Source organism: Schistocerca americana, chromosome 8 (assembly GCF_021461395.2).
Source record: "Schistocerca americana isolate TAMUIC-IGC-003095 chromosome 8, iqSchAmer2.1, whole genome shotgun sequence".
NCBI classification, from domain to species: Eukaryota; Metazoa; Arthropoda; class Insecta; order Orthoptera; family Acrididae; genus Schistocerca; species Schistocerca americana.
In genome coordinates, this window is record NC_060126.1 from 133499941 (window position 1) to 133513870 (window position 13930).

At 38.7% G+C, this 13930-nt stretch overlaps 1 protein-coding gene across 1 annotated transcript in view; it reads left to right on the top strand.

The window, feature by feature from the left end:
• LOC124545625 overlaps positions 1 to 13930 on the top strand; it is a 409511-nt gene that overhangs the window by 258746 nt on the left and 136835 nt on the right. Inside the window, exons 17-20 of the mRNA XM_047124572.1 lie at positions 2316 to 2517; positions 6858 to 7069; positions 10508 to 10707; positions 11856 to 12037. Of these exons, the coding sequence (XP_046980528.1) occupies positions 2316 to 2517; positions 6858 to 7069; positions 10508 to 10707; positions 11856 to 12037 (796 nt within the window). The remainder of the gene's footprint in view (positions 1 to 2315; positions 2518 to 6857; positions 7070 to 10507; positions 10708 to 11855; positions 12038 to 13930) is intronic.

Sequence of the window (13930 nt, forward strand, 5' to 3'; positions counted from 1 at the left end):
GAATGAAATTGCAGATACCTGCTGAAACACCAGAGAAAATGAACTTGATACTTGGGGAAGGGGGGGTGGGGGGTGGACATAAAAAAGAATTCCGTAAATTGAAAGTTGGTTGACTGGCCAAAATGCAACAAAAACATCCAGTAAACATGTGCTGTAATGCACACTTTAAGAGCTTTGATCACTTATTTGTTGGTTGAAACACATCTCTTTTGTTGCAAAGATTTTCCTATTTCAAATGATCTACAGAATGCGATAAACAAATGAAGTCACATTCTTCTGTTATTGTCCATGTATACACCATGCATGCAACAGTTTTCAGCACACAGTACATGGGCTTGATGATTGCTTTCCTTTGCCAGGCCATAACAGAATATCATGTCTGCCATTTCACATATTTCACATGTAAAATATTATGCTTCCCTTTGTGCTGGTAAGTGCAAAGACAAAACTACAATGTAAGAGCATTTCACAAACTTATCAAAAGACAAACTGTTTCCGTTAGAACTGATGTGTAAATGACACTCAGAACTCTGAATACAGTTAACAGTAACAACACTAACATATGTTTACTGTATGCTGTATCCATGTACAACAACAATGGAATGCGTCCTCATTTGTTCACTGCTTTTGTTGGTTTATCATAATAGCAAAGAGATTCCAGTAAAAAAGATGAACAATTGCTCACAACACTGAAAGTTATCCATTCTTGAGCCCATGTCTACGTTTTTTTAAAATTATTTTTATTATTATTGTATTGGTTCATACTACCAGCTCTAAAACTATGAAATACTTTTTTCTAACAATGCAGAAAAAAATAGATTGCTCCATAGAAAAGATAGATTGCTACTTATAAAAGATAGATTGCTACTTACTGCAAAGATGACATCTTAAGCTGTAGACAGGCACAATTAAAAGACGCTTACAGATAAGCTTTCGGCCACAGCCTTCATCAGAAAAAAAAGAGAAACTTATAGCATTCATTCACACAAGCAAGCACACCTTACACTTACATGACTGCATACTCTGGCAGCTCAGGCTAGAATACAACTGTGACATGGCATGGAAACAGCAATCTGGAGGGGGTGGGAAAGGGGAGGGGATAGCAGTGTATTTATAGGGGTGGGGGAGCAGCACTGCCTGACGGAGTGTACAGGGTCTAGACTGCCAACAGGCACAGCATCGGTAGATCCCTGCCCCACAACCTCCCGACACTGCACTTGTTGGCAGCCTAGATCCTGCCCATTCCGCCAGACAGTGCTGCTCGCTCTCCCCACACATACACTGCTATCCCTTCTCTTCCCCATGCTCTCGAGGTTGCTGCTTCTGTTCCATGCCACAGTTGCATTATGGTCCAAGCTGCAGGAGTTGGTGGTTGTTTTTGCGTGAGGTGTGCTTGGTTGTGTGAATGAATGATGTGTATTTCTTTTTCTGACAAAGGCTGTGGCCAAAAGCTTATATGTAAGTGTCTTATAATTTGTGCCTGTTTCAAGTTAACATGTCATCTTTATCGTAAGTAGCAATCTATATTTGCCTACATTGTAGATATACCAAGCTGGAGTTTCCATTGTTTAAATAATTTTTTTTACAGTTTACAAGCTGTGTGTGTGTGTGTGTGTGTGTGTGTGTGTGTGTGTGTGTGTGTGTGTGTAGGGAAAAGGGGGGGGGGATGAAGAATAAGCAGATGTTTGAGCAGCAAATAGCTTATTATTTGTCTAATTTTGTAAACATCATTATTTACTTGCTGTATACTGAGCAGTGCAGTGGTTAGCACACTGAACTCGCATTCAGGAGGACAATGGTTCAAAGCTCTGTCTGGCCATCCAGATTTAGGTTTTCTGTAAATTCTCTAAATCACTCAAGACAAACTCCAGGATGAGTCCTTTGAAACGGCAGAGGCGATTGCCTTCCCCATCCTTGAGATTTACCGAGCCTGTTCTCCATTTCTAATGACCTCAGTATTGACTGGAAGTTAAACCCTAATCTTCCTTTTTATGTGTTTTTATATCAAATATTAATGTTACGGTATGGTTGTTAGTCATTTGTTTTATTTTGATTGTCCAGGTACATATATCTTCCTTTTTGTTTCTTCTATACATTAATCAGATGTGTTGTAAATGTACTTTGTGAGACAACCACTCATGTCATGTAGAACATAAATACTGGAAATGTTCACTTTGTTAATCATCTCACATGTTACACATTACAACAAGATATCTGGAACATAATCTATGGCACTTGGAGACAAGTAACCCATCAGGTTACTAGAAACTATGTTGCTTGTACACAATCATTGTGTGTCACATATTTTCTGGCAGTGTTTCAGATTCCATTGGTGTGTGTGCAGAGAAGGATGTTGTTCCTGTTGGAAATGTCATTATCAAAGAAAGCAATCTCCCTCCTTTGGGGCTGGTAAATCGTCCTCCTGTGGCTGTTGGAGATTCTATGTATATCATGAATGATATAAAACGTCCATGGATTCTTGCTACAGTGAAAGATATTGTGTCACCAAACAATCAGGTCAGTTAATTGCACCCATATTAATTCTCAGTCTTCACTTAAGTAAGAGAGACTTGTAAAGTAAGAGGGGACTTGTATTTGCTGCACCAGGCATAAAAGCAGAACTGCATCTTGGTTTTTGTCTATTTTCAATTTAATGGCAAGATTGATGAGTATTTACTAAGGCTGAAAGATGTTACTCACTTGGAATAAACTAAGCTTCTTGTGTATCCATTGATGCAAATGCCAAATCAGTGTTGTGGTGTAGCTGCCTAACTGATGAGTGTGGAAGACAACACAAAGAATCTATGATAGAACTCAACACAGAGGTATTGAATAAACCTCACAATCCACCAACATACTGAGAGAGAATTGGAACAACTTAAAACATAAATGTCACACTAGCAGATTTGGACAGTGACATGCTGTGGGAAAGGCTGGAAGGCTGACAGTGGAATGACATAGTGGTCAACAAGACACCACAGATAATGTGCTTATATCAGCAAAATGCAACATCAAGAAAGCTAACTGGAAAGAATTGGGAAGGGTGTTCCTTTGTCCAGGAAGCCTATCACTGGGTGATGATGTAGACAGTAAAGCACAACAAAATAAAATGGCTGTGCATAGTAGACCAATAGAGGTGTCAATACCTGTTCTGAGAGGTCGTTGGAGAGGAGTACCTTGAATTTATTCTAGGACATAGCAAAAATTAGGATATGAAAGGAGGAGACCCAGAAAGCTCTATCAGATTAGCATTCCAAAAGAGGAAAGAATCCAAATGCTGCATAGATACAACCAGGTTAAACATTTTAAGGAAGAATTTGGAAAGCCAAAATGTAATGATGGAGATAATTCATACAAACGAACTTAGAAACTGATCACTGGAGAATACCATACAAAACAGTCAGCAAGAAAATACAACCGTCAACAGTCTTGTCCACACTCAAAGGAAATGATGGGACAGTAACAGATGCTGACTACAGGCAGCTGCCCCGCTAATGGAAACACTGCTTCCTGATGATGCCAGAGACAAAACAGGTATCAATGCAGATTACTAACAACGTATGGCAAAAATATAAAAATAATCATCTTTTGTACCCATTCACACAACAAGTAATTCTACAAACAATTTTAAAATTGAAAAAGAAAAATTTCCAATGCGTGAGCTGTACAGCAAGTTTCTCTGCTGAGCTGATGATTATTAGTAAAGAGCAAGACAAGATTCCTAACTCCTAAAGACCAGTTTGTTTCCTGAAAGTTCTCAATAAGGTATTTGATACCTATTATGCAAAAACTTACAAGGTCATAGATTACTACATGAGATCAGTCCTCTGAAGTAAAGACTTAGCAGAGGCAACTCAACTGAAGACATATTAAATAAGATGATATCACTAACAATAGACACTCATTCTGTAAGTCGTTGTTGTTGTGGTCTTCAATCCAGAGACTGGTTTGATGCAGCTCTCCGTGCTACTGTATCCTGTTGTGCAAGCCTCTTCACCTCCGAATAACTACTGCAACCTACATCCTTTTGAATCTGCTTAGTTTGTTCATTTCTTGGTCTCCCTCTATGATTTTTACTCTCCATGCTTCCCTCCAATGCTAAATTGGTGATCCCTTGATGCCTCAGATGTGTACTACCAACCGATCCCTTCTTCTAGTCAAGTTGTGCCACAAATTCCTCTTCTCCCCAGTTCTATTCAGTACTTCCTCATTAGTTATGTTATCTACCCATCTAACCTTCAGCATTCTTCTATAGCACCACATTTCGAAAGCTTCTATTCTCTTCTTGACTAAGCTAGTTGTTGCCCATGTTTCACTTCCATACATGGCTACACTCCATATAAATACTTTCAGAAAAAACTTCCTGACACTTAAATCTTTACTTACTGTTAACAGATTTCTCTTCTTCAGAAACCCTTTCCTTGCCTTTGCAAGTCTACATTTTATATCCTCCTTACTTAAACGATCATCAGTTACTTTGCTCCCCAAATGGCAAAACTCATCTACTACTTTAAGTGTCTCGTTTCCTAATCTAATTCCCTCAGCATCACCTGATTTAATTCAACTGCATTCCATTATCCTCGTTTTGCTTTTGTTGGTGTTCATCTTATATCCTCCTTTCAAGACAATTTCCATTCCGTTCAATTGCTCTTCCGGGTCCTTTGCTGTCTCCGACAGAATTAAATTGTCGTTTGCAAACCTCAACGTTTTTATTTCTTCTCCATGGATTTTTCTTTTGTTTCCTTTACTGCTTACTTAATATGCAGGTTGAATAACATCAACTCTTATAACTGCCATCTGGTTTCTGTACAAATTGTTAATGGCCTTTCGCTCCCTGTATTTTACCCCAGCCATCTTCAAAATTTGAAAGAGAGTATTCCAGTCATTATCGTCAAAAGCTTTCGTTAAGTCTACAAATGCTAGAAACATAGGTTTGCCTTTCTTTAACCTACATTCTCAGATAATTTGTAGGGTCAGTATTGCCTTGCATGTGCCAACATTTCTACGGAATCCAAACTGATCTTCCCTGAGGTCAGCTTCCATACAAACCATTTGTCTGTAAAGAAACAGTGTTAGTATTTTGTAAGTGTGACTTATTAAACTGAAGTTAGGTAATTTTCACACCTGTCAGCACCTGCTTTCTTGGGGATTGGAATTATTTTATTCTTCTTGAAGTCTGAGGGTATTTCTCATGTCGCACACATCTTGCTCGGCAGATGCAAGAGTTTTGTGTTGGCTGGCTCTCCCAAGGATATCAGTAGTTCTAATGGAATGTAGTCTACTCCCGGGCCCTTGTTTTACTTAGGCCTTTCAGTGCCAGTGCTCTGTCAAATTCTTCACGCAGTATCATATCTTTGTCTTCATTTACGCCCTCTTCCATTTCCATAATATTTCCCTCAAGTACATCACCCTTGTATAGACCCTCTATATATTCTTTTCACCTTTCTGCTTTCCCTTCTTTGCTTAGGGCTGGTTATCCATATGAGCTCTTGATATTCATACAGGTGGTTCTCTTTTCTCCAAAGGTCTCTCTAATTTTCCTGTAGGCAGTATCTATCTTAACCCTAGTGATACGTGCTTCTACATCCTTACATTTGTCCTCTAGCCATCCCTGCTTAGCCATTTTGCTCTTCGTGTCGATCTCATTTTTGAGATGTTTGTATTCCATTTTGCCTGCTTCATTTACTGCATTTTTATATTTTCTCCTTTAATCAATTGAATTCAATATCTCTTCTGTTACCTATGGATTTCTACTAGCCCTTGTCTTTTTACCTACTTGTTTTTATTAAAAATGAAACTCCTCCAGCTGTACTTAAGATTCTATATTTATTTGGCAACTAGTTTCGACATTGCGTTAACGCCATCTTCAGGCCCATACATTTTGATGAAATCAGTTGTGTGTGGCTGAGTACTAGAAGTCCGTGGTGTGACCAATACGAGCTCCACGTGAATGGCGGGCAGTAACTATTGTCACTAGTGACACCACATTGGCGCAGTTCCATAAGTCTCATGTAACTGAACTTTTGACCGTTTTTGTGCCTGTCGTGATATAATCTACAGAGAATTGGTTTGGGGTGGTCACATTGTAAACTTTAATTTTCTAAGCGTTATAGATTCTGGAAGGGTGATAAGAGCTCAATATTTTAGACCATACTACTCTGAATTGTTAATGGCTCATATTGTAAGAAAAGTCCTGGCAGGATTTATGTAATTGAGTAGTAAATGAGACCACTCACCAAATAGTAGAAGCATTGCTTCATCAACTGGCACACAGAAAAGAATGAAAACTATGCTAGCTCCAGAATGAATCGTTTAATGAGCCAAGAGTACACATACACATTGCATCATTTAATGCTCAAACCTCATTGCTCTTTGCCGTTGCCTGTTCTGGCATACTCAGTCATTATTTGACCTCATGAGTCTTAATGTGTGTCATAGCTTGCAAATCTTGCTAAAGAACTAAAAGGTTTGTGGAATATTTATATTAGTTACTGCATAAAAGTAGACTGTGATTAGGAGGACGTTAGATTGGAGCATTGGGTGTTAATGTTACAGTGAAGAATAAATTACTTTTAGCGAAGTAAATTCATCCACCTCATTTTTAAGAATGCAAGTTAAAAGTAAACAACTGACACATCACTCTATGTTGTTGGAGTAGTAGAAATTTACACCAGTGAATTTACCTTTATGGTAAAAATACTGCAATAGCAATGACTAGACCCAAGACTGTCCTGTGATGTTTTTATCTAGTTGTTCTTTGTCATTATCAGTACTGGTGATCAGGTTATTTCATAGTTATGTTTTTTATTAAGGCTCCATGCTATCATGCTTACTTCATGTGACAGTTTTGTTTTCAGACATTGTACGCTGTGGAGTTCTTGAATTCTAAAAACAAGAACATGAAGGAAATAAAAAAAGTTGCAGGCTTTCAGCTAGCCTATTCCCAGGTGCAAAATTTTCGTTTCTCTGTCGGTCATCGCATTATCTCTATCTTTCGGGATGGAATTTCAGATGAAGAGTATTATTCTGGTGTGATTGCAGAGCCACCCAAGTCTATAAACCGTTACAGGTGAGTTGCATTTGTTAATGAGTGTAAAATTTATGTAATGGGAAAATCAGTTTGTAGTTTCTATTAATTGTGTTTCATGAATTTAAAAACCAATGGAGGCTCACAAATACAGTGTTTCTTAATAATGTAATATGCCACTGTATACTTACTTGTATGTGTACTATGTCAGTAATGGAAATAAATTTCATTCAATAGAAGGTTCATGTGTAGCAAACGAGAGACATTACCATGGAAGGATTGTTAACATTGATTGGCAAATCATTGAAATAGATCAGGGACGGGATGTGTGATGGAGGTCAGTAAGAAGTGTTGGAGGCAGAGCAAGAGATTGCATTTCATTACTTCCATGGGAAAGGACTGTTGCGCATGTCACCCACTGCTAGGCACAGTCAGCACTCTCATGGTATAAAGCCATTAACTAGTAATTCCGCACCAAAGTAGTATCTAAATCAAATAATGGGAAATCCGGACTGGAATGTAACAATATTGTGAAAAGGATAGTCGCTAATCACCATATAGCAAAGATGCTGAGTTGCAGATAGGCACAACAAAAAGACTGTCAGAAAGCACGCTTTTGAGCAACAAGGCCTTTGTCGGAAGTAGGCACACATACACAGGTCCTCATCAGGCAGAGTGTGTGGTCATGTTCGTGCTAGTTGCATGTGCATGAATGTGTGTGTGTGTGTGTGTGTGTGTGTGTGTGTGTGTGTGTGTGTGTGTGTGTTTATGATGAAGACCTCGTTGGCCAAAAGCTCACTTTCTAACAGTCTTTTCGTTGTGCCTATCTGTAACTCAGCATCTCTGCCGTATGGTGTGTACCAAACTTGTGTCTGTGCTCCATTACTATCACACATATTACACATGAATGGGGCACTTGGTTTTTGCATTTATTACATTTTTATCAGTGAGATATTTAATATTACCAATATCTGCTATTGTCTGCTATCAGACGTAAAGAAAATGATGCGTCTGCTGCTGGTTATTCTAGTTTACTGTCTAATACTGCTGCTAACTTATTGTTTTGCAGTTTATTTTGCATTGAAATGTGTTTTTTAATCCTCAGGATCAACAATCCTACTCTTATCTGAATTTGCATAGCATTAAGAAAATACTGAAGCTGTTAAAGTGCTATCTGTGAACTTTGTGGTCTTCAAGATCACTTAAGTCGTTAAGAAGTTATTAATTTTTAAAGTTAATAGGGTCAGTCATATATTTCATCAGCAGTATCTCAGATACTTTTGTAGCTACAGAATGGGTGTTCTACATGTGCTATACAAAGTGTAAAAGGTCTTGTACATGTGTGGAGCCTGTGCTGTTCTCTTTTACCTGGATATGGGCCAGGGTATTGCTGTGTACATTTGTGGGAGGTATACATAAGTTTTTTTTTTTTCTGGTATCTTCTATAGACACTGAAGGCTTGGATGTTCCCTTCTCTGTCTCTTAGATCTAAGTTTTCATAGAATACCACACATGTGCTTAACTTTGTATTTAGGCAATCCCTACAAACTTAGACAAAATACTCTTCAAAGAAACTGTATCTTTCTTTTATAGTTTGTAGTCATTGTGGAATTTGGAACCTACAGCATGGTACGTGGTATTTTTAACCCTACTTGTGCACTGTTTTTCCTGTTGAGGCAAATAAAATTGCAGAAGACAGATGTGTACTGTCAATCAAAAAACTGATTGAATTTTTGATTTCTTGGTACCTCTCTTAAGAACCAAAAGAAAATTTTGGCAGTTGTTCCAGTGTCAGTCTTATTATCTCTTCTGAACTTAAGATCATTCTCTTGCGTGTCTTAGTTTTATTAGCATAGCTCATGTCATAACATGGTATTAATAATTTATTGCCACGTATATATGGTTTGTCTTTCATATCCATTAGACTGTGTTGTATTTGTGTTTGGTAAGGAGCTGTCTATCTTAATTCATATTGCTATTTTTATTCCATTCCGGATTTTTCATTATTTGAAAACTGTCAGGTGGTTATGGCTTGGCACCTGGGATGGAGCATTTCAGAAATGATGAAACTGGCCAGCTATTTGTGTGCTACTGTCGTGATATTCTATGGAAATTGGTCGGAGAATGGTGAAACTGTTAGTGGGTGACAAGGTGTTGGACGTCCATGCCTCATCGCGGAACATGGAAGTTGGAGGCTTGCACACACTGTAAAGCAGGATTGGCAGTGATCTACAGCAGTGTTGATGCAGTGACAAGTGACTTAGAGCATATTGCCAAGTGCATACTGTTGGAAGGTAGGACTCCACATTGGATGCCCCCTCCTTGTTCCCGCATTGACACAAGGACATTGTAAGTTAAGATTGCAGTGAGCACGAGACCATCGAGATTGGACCAGTGGAAAGCTGTTCCCTGGTCTGGTGAATCATGTTTCTTGTTACACTAGGTTGATGATCGTCTTCAAATATGCTGTCATCCAGGTGAATGTCTGCTCAAAAGTGCACTATGCCTTGAATGCATGCCAGTGGGGGCTGTATTATGCTATATGGGGAACATTCACTTGATGTTCCATTGGAACTTGCGACAGTAATCACAGGCACCATGGTAGATGTGGGCTACTTGAACATTATTGCAGAACATCTGCATACATTAATGCTTGAGGTCTCCACTGATGGGTTTGGCATCTACCAGCAGGACAACTGTCCATGTACAAGACCAGAATCATGTACAGTGGTTTGAAGAGCATGATAATGGACTCATGTTGATAGATTTGCAACCAAATTCCCATGATCTGAACCCTATGCAACACATTTTGGATGCTATTGAACGCCAGCTCCACACTCTCAAACCACTACCCTGTTATTTATGATGAGTTGCGTAATTTGTGTGTATACATCTGGTACCACATAGCCCTGGAAACTTACTTTTAGGACCCATCAGTATCTGTGTGCATGTGCATGTGTGCATACATGCGTCATATTGTATCCACAGTTGTAGAAGTCCTTAGTTTTTCCACCAAAGCTGTTACCTTGTCATTGACAAAAGTTGTGCATATAGTGGTTCATTCATGACAATGTGAACTGTGCCAGAAGACTACCAAACAGGCATGACAATTCTGAGCGAGCTATCAGTAGTTAGTTAAATTATTTGCTGCACAAAATCTTTGCCCATCTATCAAGTAATCCATATGGCATTTGTTTTATTCCGTATAACACTCTGTACCCCTACCCCCATCTACTTTATGTTTAAAGACAAGTTAGCAGAGAATCCAAAGATGAAAGGAATTAGTAACATAGAGATTACATTGTTACGAGGTCGGTTTGTGTGCTAAATGAGCCTTTAAAGTTACACATGTTTGAGAACTAGACGAGCTGGTATAAATTTGTAAGGAAATTGTAAAAAAATGTAGTTACGGTGTTTGTAGCCTGATGATGCAGATGTCATATTGGAGAAGTTGCCTTGTCTAAGTGTATCAATTTCTAGGTATCTCATCTTCTTTGATAATGGTGGCTCTCAGTATGTTAAACATGAAGATATACGTCTTGTTGTGGAAAGTTCTCAGAATGTGTGGGAAGATGTTCATATTGAGATTCGAGAATTTGTTCAGAATTATTTGGAAAAGTACCCAGAAAAAGCTTTGCTTAAGGTGCAAGAAGGACAAGATGTCAGAACTGAGTGGAATAGTAAGTAATCCTTGAACATCTAGTAATTGGTATGCAATCAACCATAGTTATATCATTTGATGTTCAGTTTATTATTATTATTAATGTTTATTATTGTTTATTTTCATTGCAGCCATATGTGTTGCAAATTTGCAGAATGAGTTTGAAAATCTGATAAATAAGTTACAGAGCATTTGTCTTGTTACAGTTACACCTCAGTGAGAAGCAATGTGCTGTAACTCTTTCTTGTATGTATACAGTAAAGCTTTCACAGTTGTAATGAAGCTATTATAGCATTTTGAATGAAGCATTTACTTTGTGTGAATTTAATACAACTTTTAAAGCAAGGCACAAGTTACATTATTCCATATAGAGAGCAACAGAATATGCATAAAGAAATCAAAGGGGAGTGTTGTGAGTGCAATTGTCATCTGTAAGCATTGAACATCATATTGTTCTAAAACTGAGATCCAGTATGTTGCTGATCAACAGAACCCCTGTTATCTTTGTAGGTCAATTATGAAAATGTTTTATCTGTCTTGCAAAGAAATCGTGAAATCTCATGCATCATGTGGATGTCAGTCAGTTAAAATGCATTTTTGCTTTATGGCATCCCTGCTGTAGCAATTGCTGTGGAGAGTATACAGAATTCAGGGACTGCAAAGGTACACAATGGTGCCTTGGGCACACAACAAAGGATACTAATCCTCTACCAAATGTCAATTGTACTTGACCAGGCTGTAGTCAAAATTGAAACAAATCTCTCCAGAACAGAAAAATGGTTATCATTTAGCATGACACGTTGATCCAGTTGCCAACATAATTAAATTTTGAACTTGACTGGAAACTGTGGTGAAATAGAGGTCTATTTAGGTCCTGCTCAATTTGATTTTATTTTATGCTTTGAGATGTAGACTTTTTACTCGATGTAGTGTCCTCAACAAACACTAATTTATGGCATGTAATAAAGTTATAACTCTATGTATTTAGCTTTGTGTCACTATCTCTCATGTAGACTAAATTTAATTCATTTTTAATGATTCCTTTGTGATTTCTCACACTATTGTGGAGTCAATTTTTATAGAATGCAAAAGATGTTTGAAACATGAATGAATCATAAAATATTGTGCCTTATTTTTTTTCATGAACCTGTATTTTAAAAATTCTAGGGAGGTGGTACAATGCAAAAGTCTTAGAAGTAGATGCATCTCTTGCTCGAATGTCTTTCCCGCCTTATGGAAAACATGTAGAGTGGATTTACAGGGGCTCTGCTCGCTTTTACCCACTTTTTGAGGCACATAACAGGACTTGTAAGGAACAGTTTGCTCGCTCAAAAGCATTTGCGAGGAAGGTAATAAGTGTATTCTTCCTACTGTTGTAAATATTTCGGACACTGAATACAGGGTGGGGCAAATAAAACTGGCCTGGAATTCCAGGGAACAAAGAAACACAGCAGAGGAAAGGAAATACAGTACTAACATGACTATAACATATGCTGAAAATGATCACCATTCATCTCTTAGTACTTTCGGGCCATGTTCAGCAAGTTGCTGAAGACAAATCAAAGCTGGACTGCTGGAATTGCTGCTGTCTCATCCGAAACATTCTGCCACATTTCTTGAGGATTATGAGGGTTGTTGCGACACACAAATTAATCGCACACTGACAGACCAGGGGATCTAATTAGCCAGCCAGGGCCATAACCAGACTGACCCCTGCTACCAACTTTGTCAGACGTGAAGATTGTGTAAATGTCTCCAACGTTCGGCTGGCTGTGTGGGCAGTTGCTCCATCCTGTTGGAAGTAACTGTAGGTCTTTCCCACCTCCATTTGGAATGTTTTTTGACTTGTTTGATACAGATCCTGCCTGATGCCATTTTTGGACTAAGCATTGCATGGCACTCTTTGCTTGCACTTTGATACCATTAAACTTGCCGTCAAACAGCTGACCACACGTTTGTATGACTTTGTTCTCCCGTAACTTTCGACAGTGATCACCCATTGCTCCACTGTGAGTACCATTGTCCCCTTTACACTGCGCCCCTCACACTGACACCGCCCGCACTATGCTCTGAACCTAGTGTAGATCACGTGGTGGGTGTGCTAATGGTGTGTGTTTCACATGGTGTGGTTATATGCATACATTCACATCCAGTTGTAGTCGCTCATCCAGGCCACTTTTATTTGCCCCTTCCTGTATGGTAAATATGCTAAATTTTAATCAGTAAAGTTGTAAGTCGTATTGACTGTGAATTAATTTTATGTTGCAGCTTACAGTGATTAATTATTCTCAAGTTTTAACTTATAAGGTGTTTACAAGAGAAAGAGGCTGTGTGTAGTGCTGGAAAATTTCGCAAAAACGCTAATAAGGAAAATGAGGCAAAATTATGTTTTTAGCAGAATAATGCAAAATCAGTGATTTTTACAAAATATATTGAAATTTGCAATTTAGCTGTATAAAAATGTTGTAATTAAGAGGAGGGTGGTGTACTAATATTTGTAAGTGGTAGTTGTTAAATGATAAAATTACATTCCATGTTATAATCTCCTCAAGGCCGAAGTTTGTGTATAATCTTAAAATAATGGTTGATTTACCACTGCATTTGGGGGGAGGGGGCTGGACCTCTGATTTTGCTTCTCTCCAGCGACCCCTCCCTCCAACCTCATCAACTAGTCCTTGTGTGTGTGTGTGTGTGTGTGTGTGTGTGTGTCCATCCATCCATGTCCATGTCCATGTCCATGTCCATGTCCATGTCCCTGTCCCTGTCCCTGTCCCTTAAACTTGCCTTTTTGGCATATTTGGTCTCCTTTTGGAGTTTCTTTTTAATTTTGTCTCCGTAGTGTGGATCAGGTGGGGAAGAACACCTTACTTAGCATCTTTTACATGTGGTCTTACTTCCTCTCCCATCTTTTCATTGACACCATTGTCCTTTAGCTCTATCTAGCCAGTACAGTAGCCAGTCCATGTGGTGCCATCGTAGGCACCCTTTTGGTTGTGCCCTCTGACAATGCAGGGATCACACTTCTGATACATGAACTGCTAACTTTCCATGCATAGGAGTGATTGCTGTCTACAGCTACCATCCCAGACTGACCTTGCTGTGGCTGTGTGACATCCTCAGGGAGAGCCCCTGATTGGAGTGGGTGGTATCAGGGCAACTCCTTTGTGTATGAAACACATTAAGCTCCAAAAAACAGACTATTCATCTATGGATGTCTCTTAAGTTAGGAATGGATCTTTTAA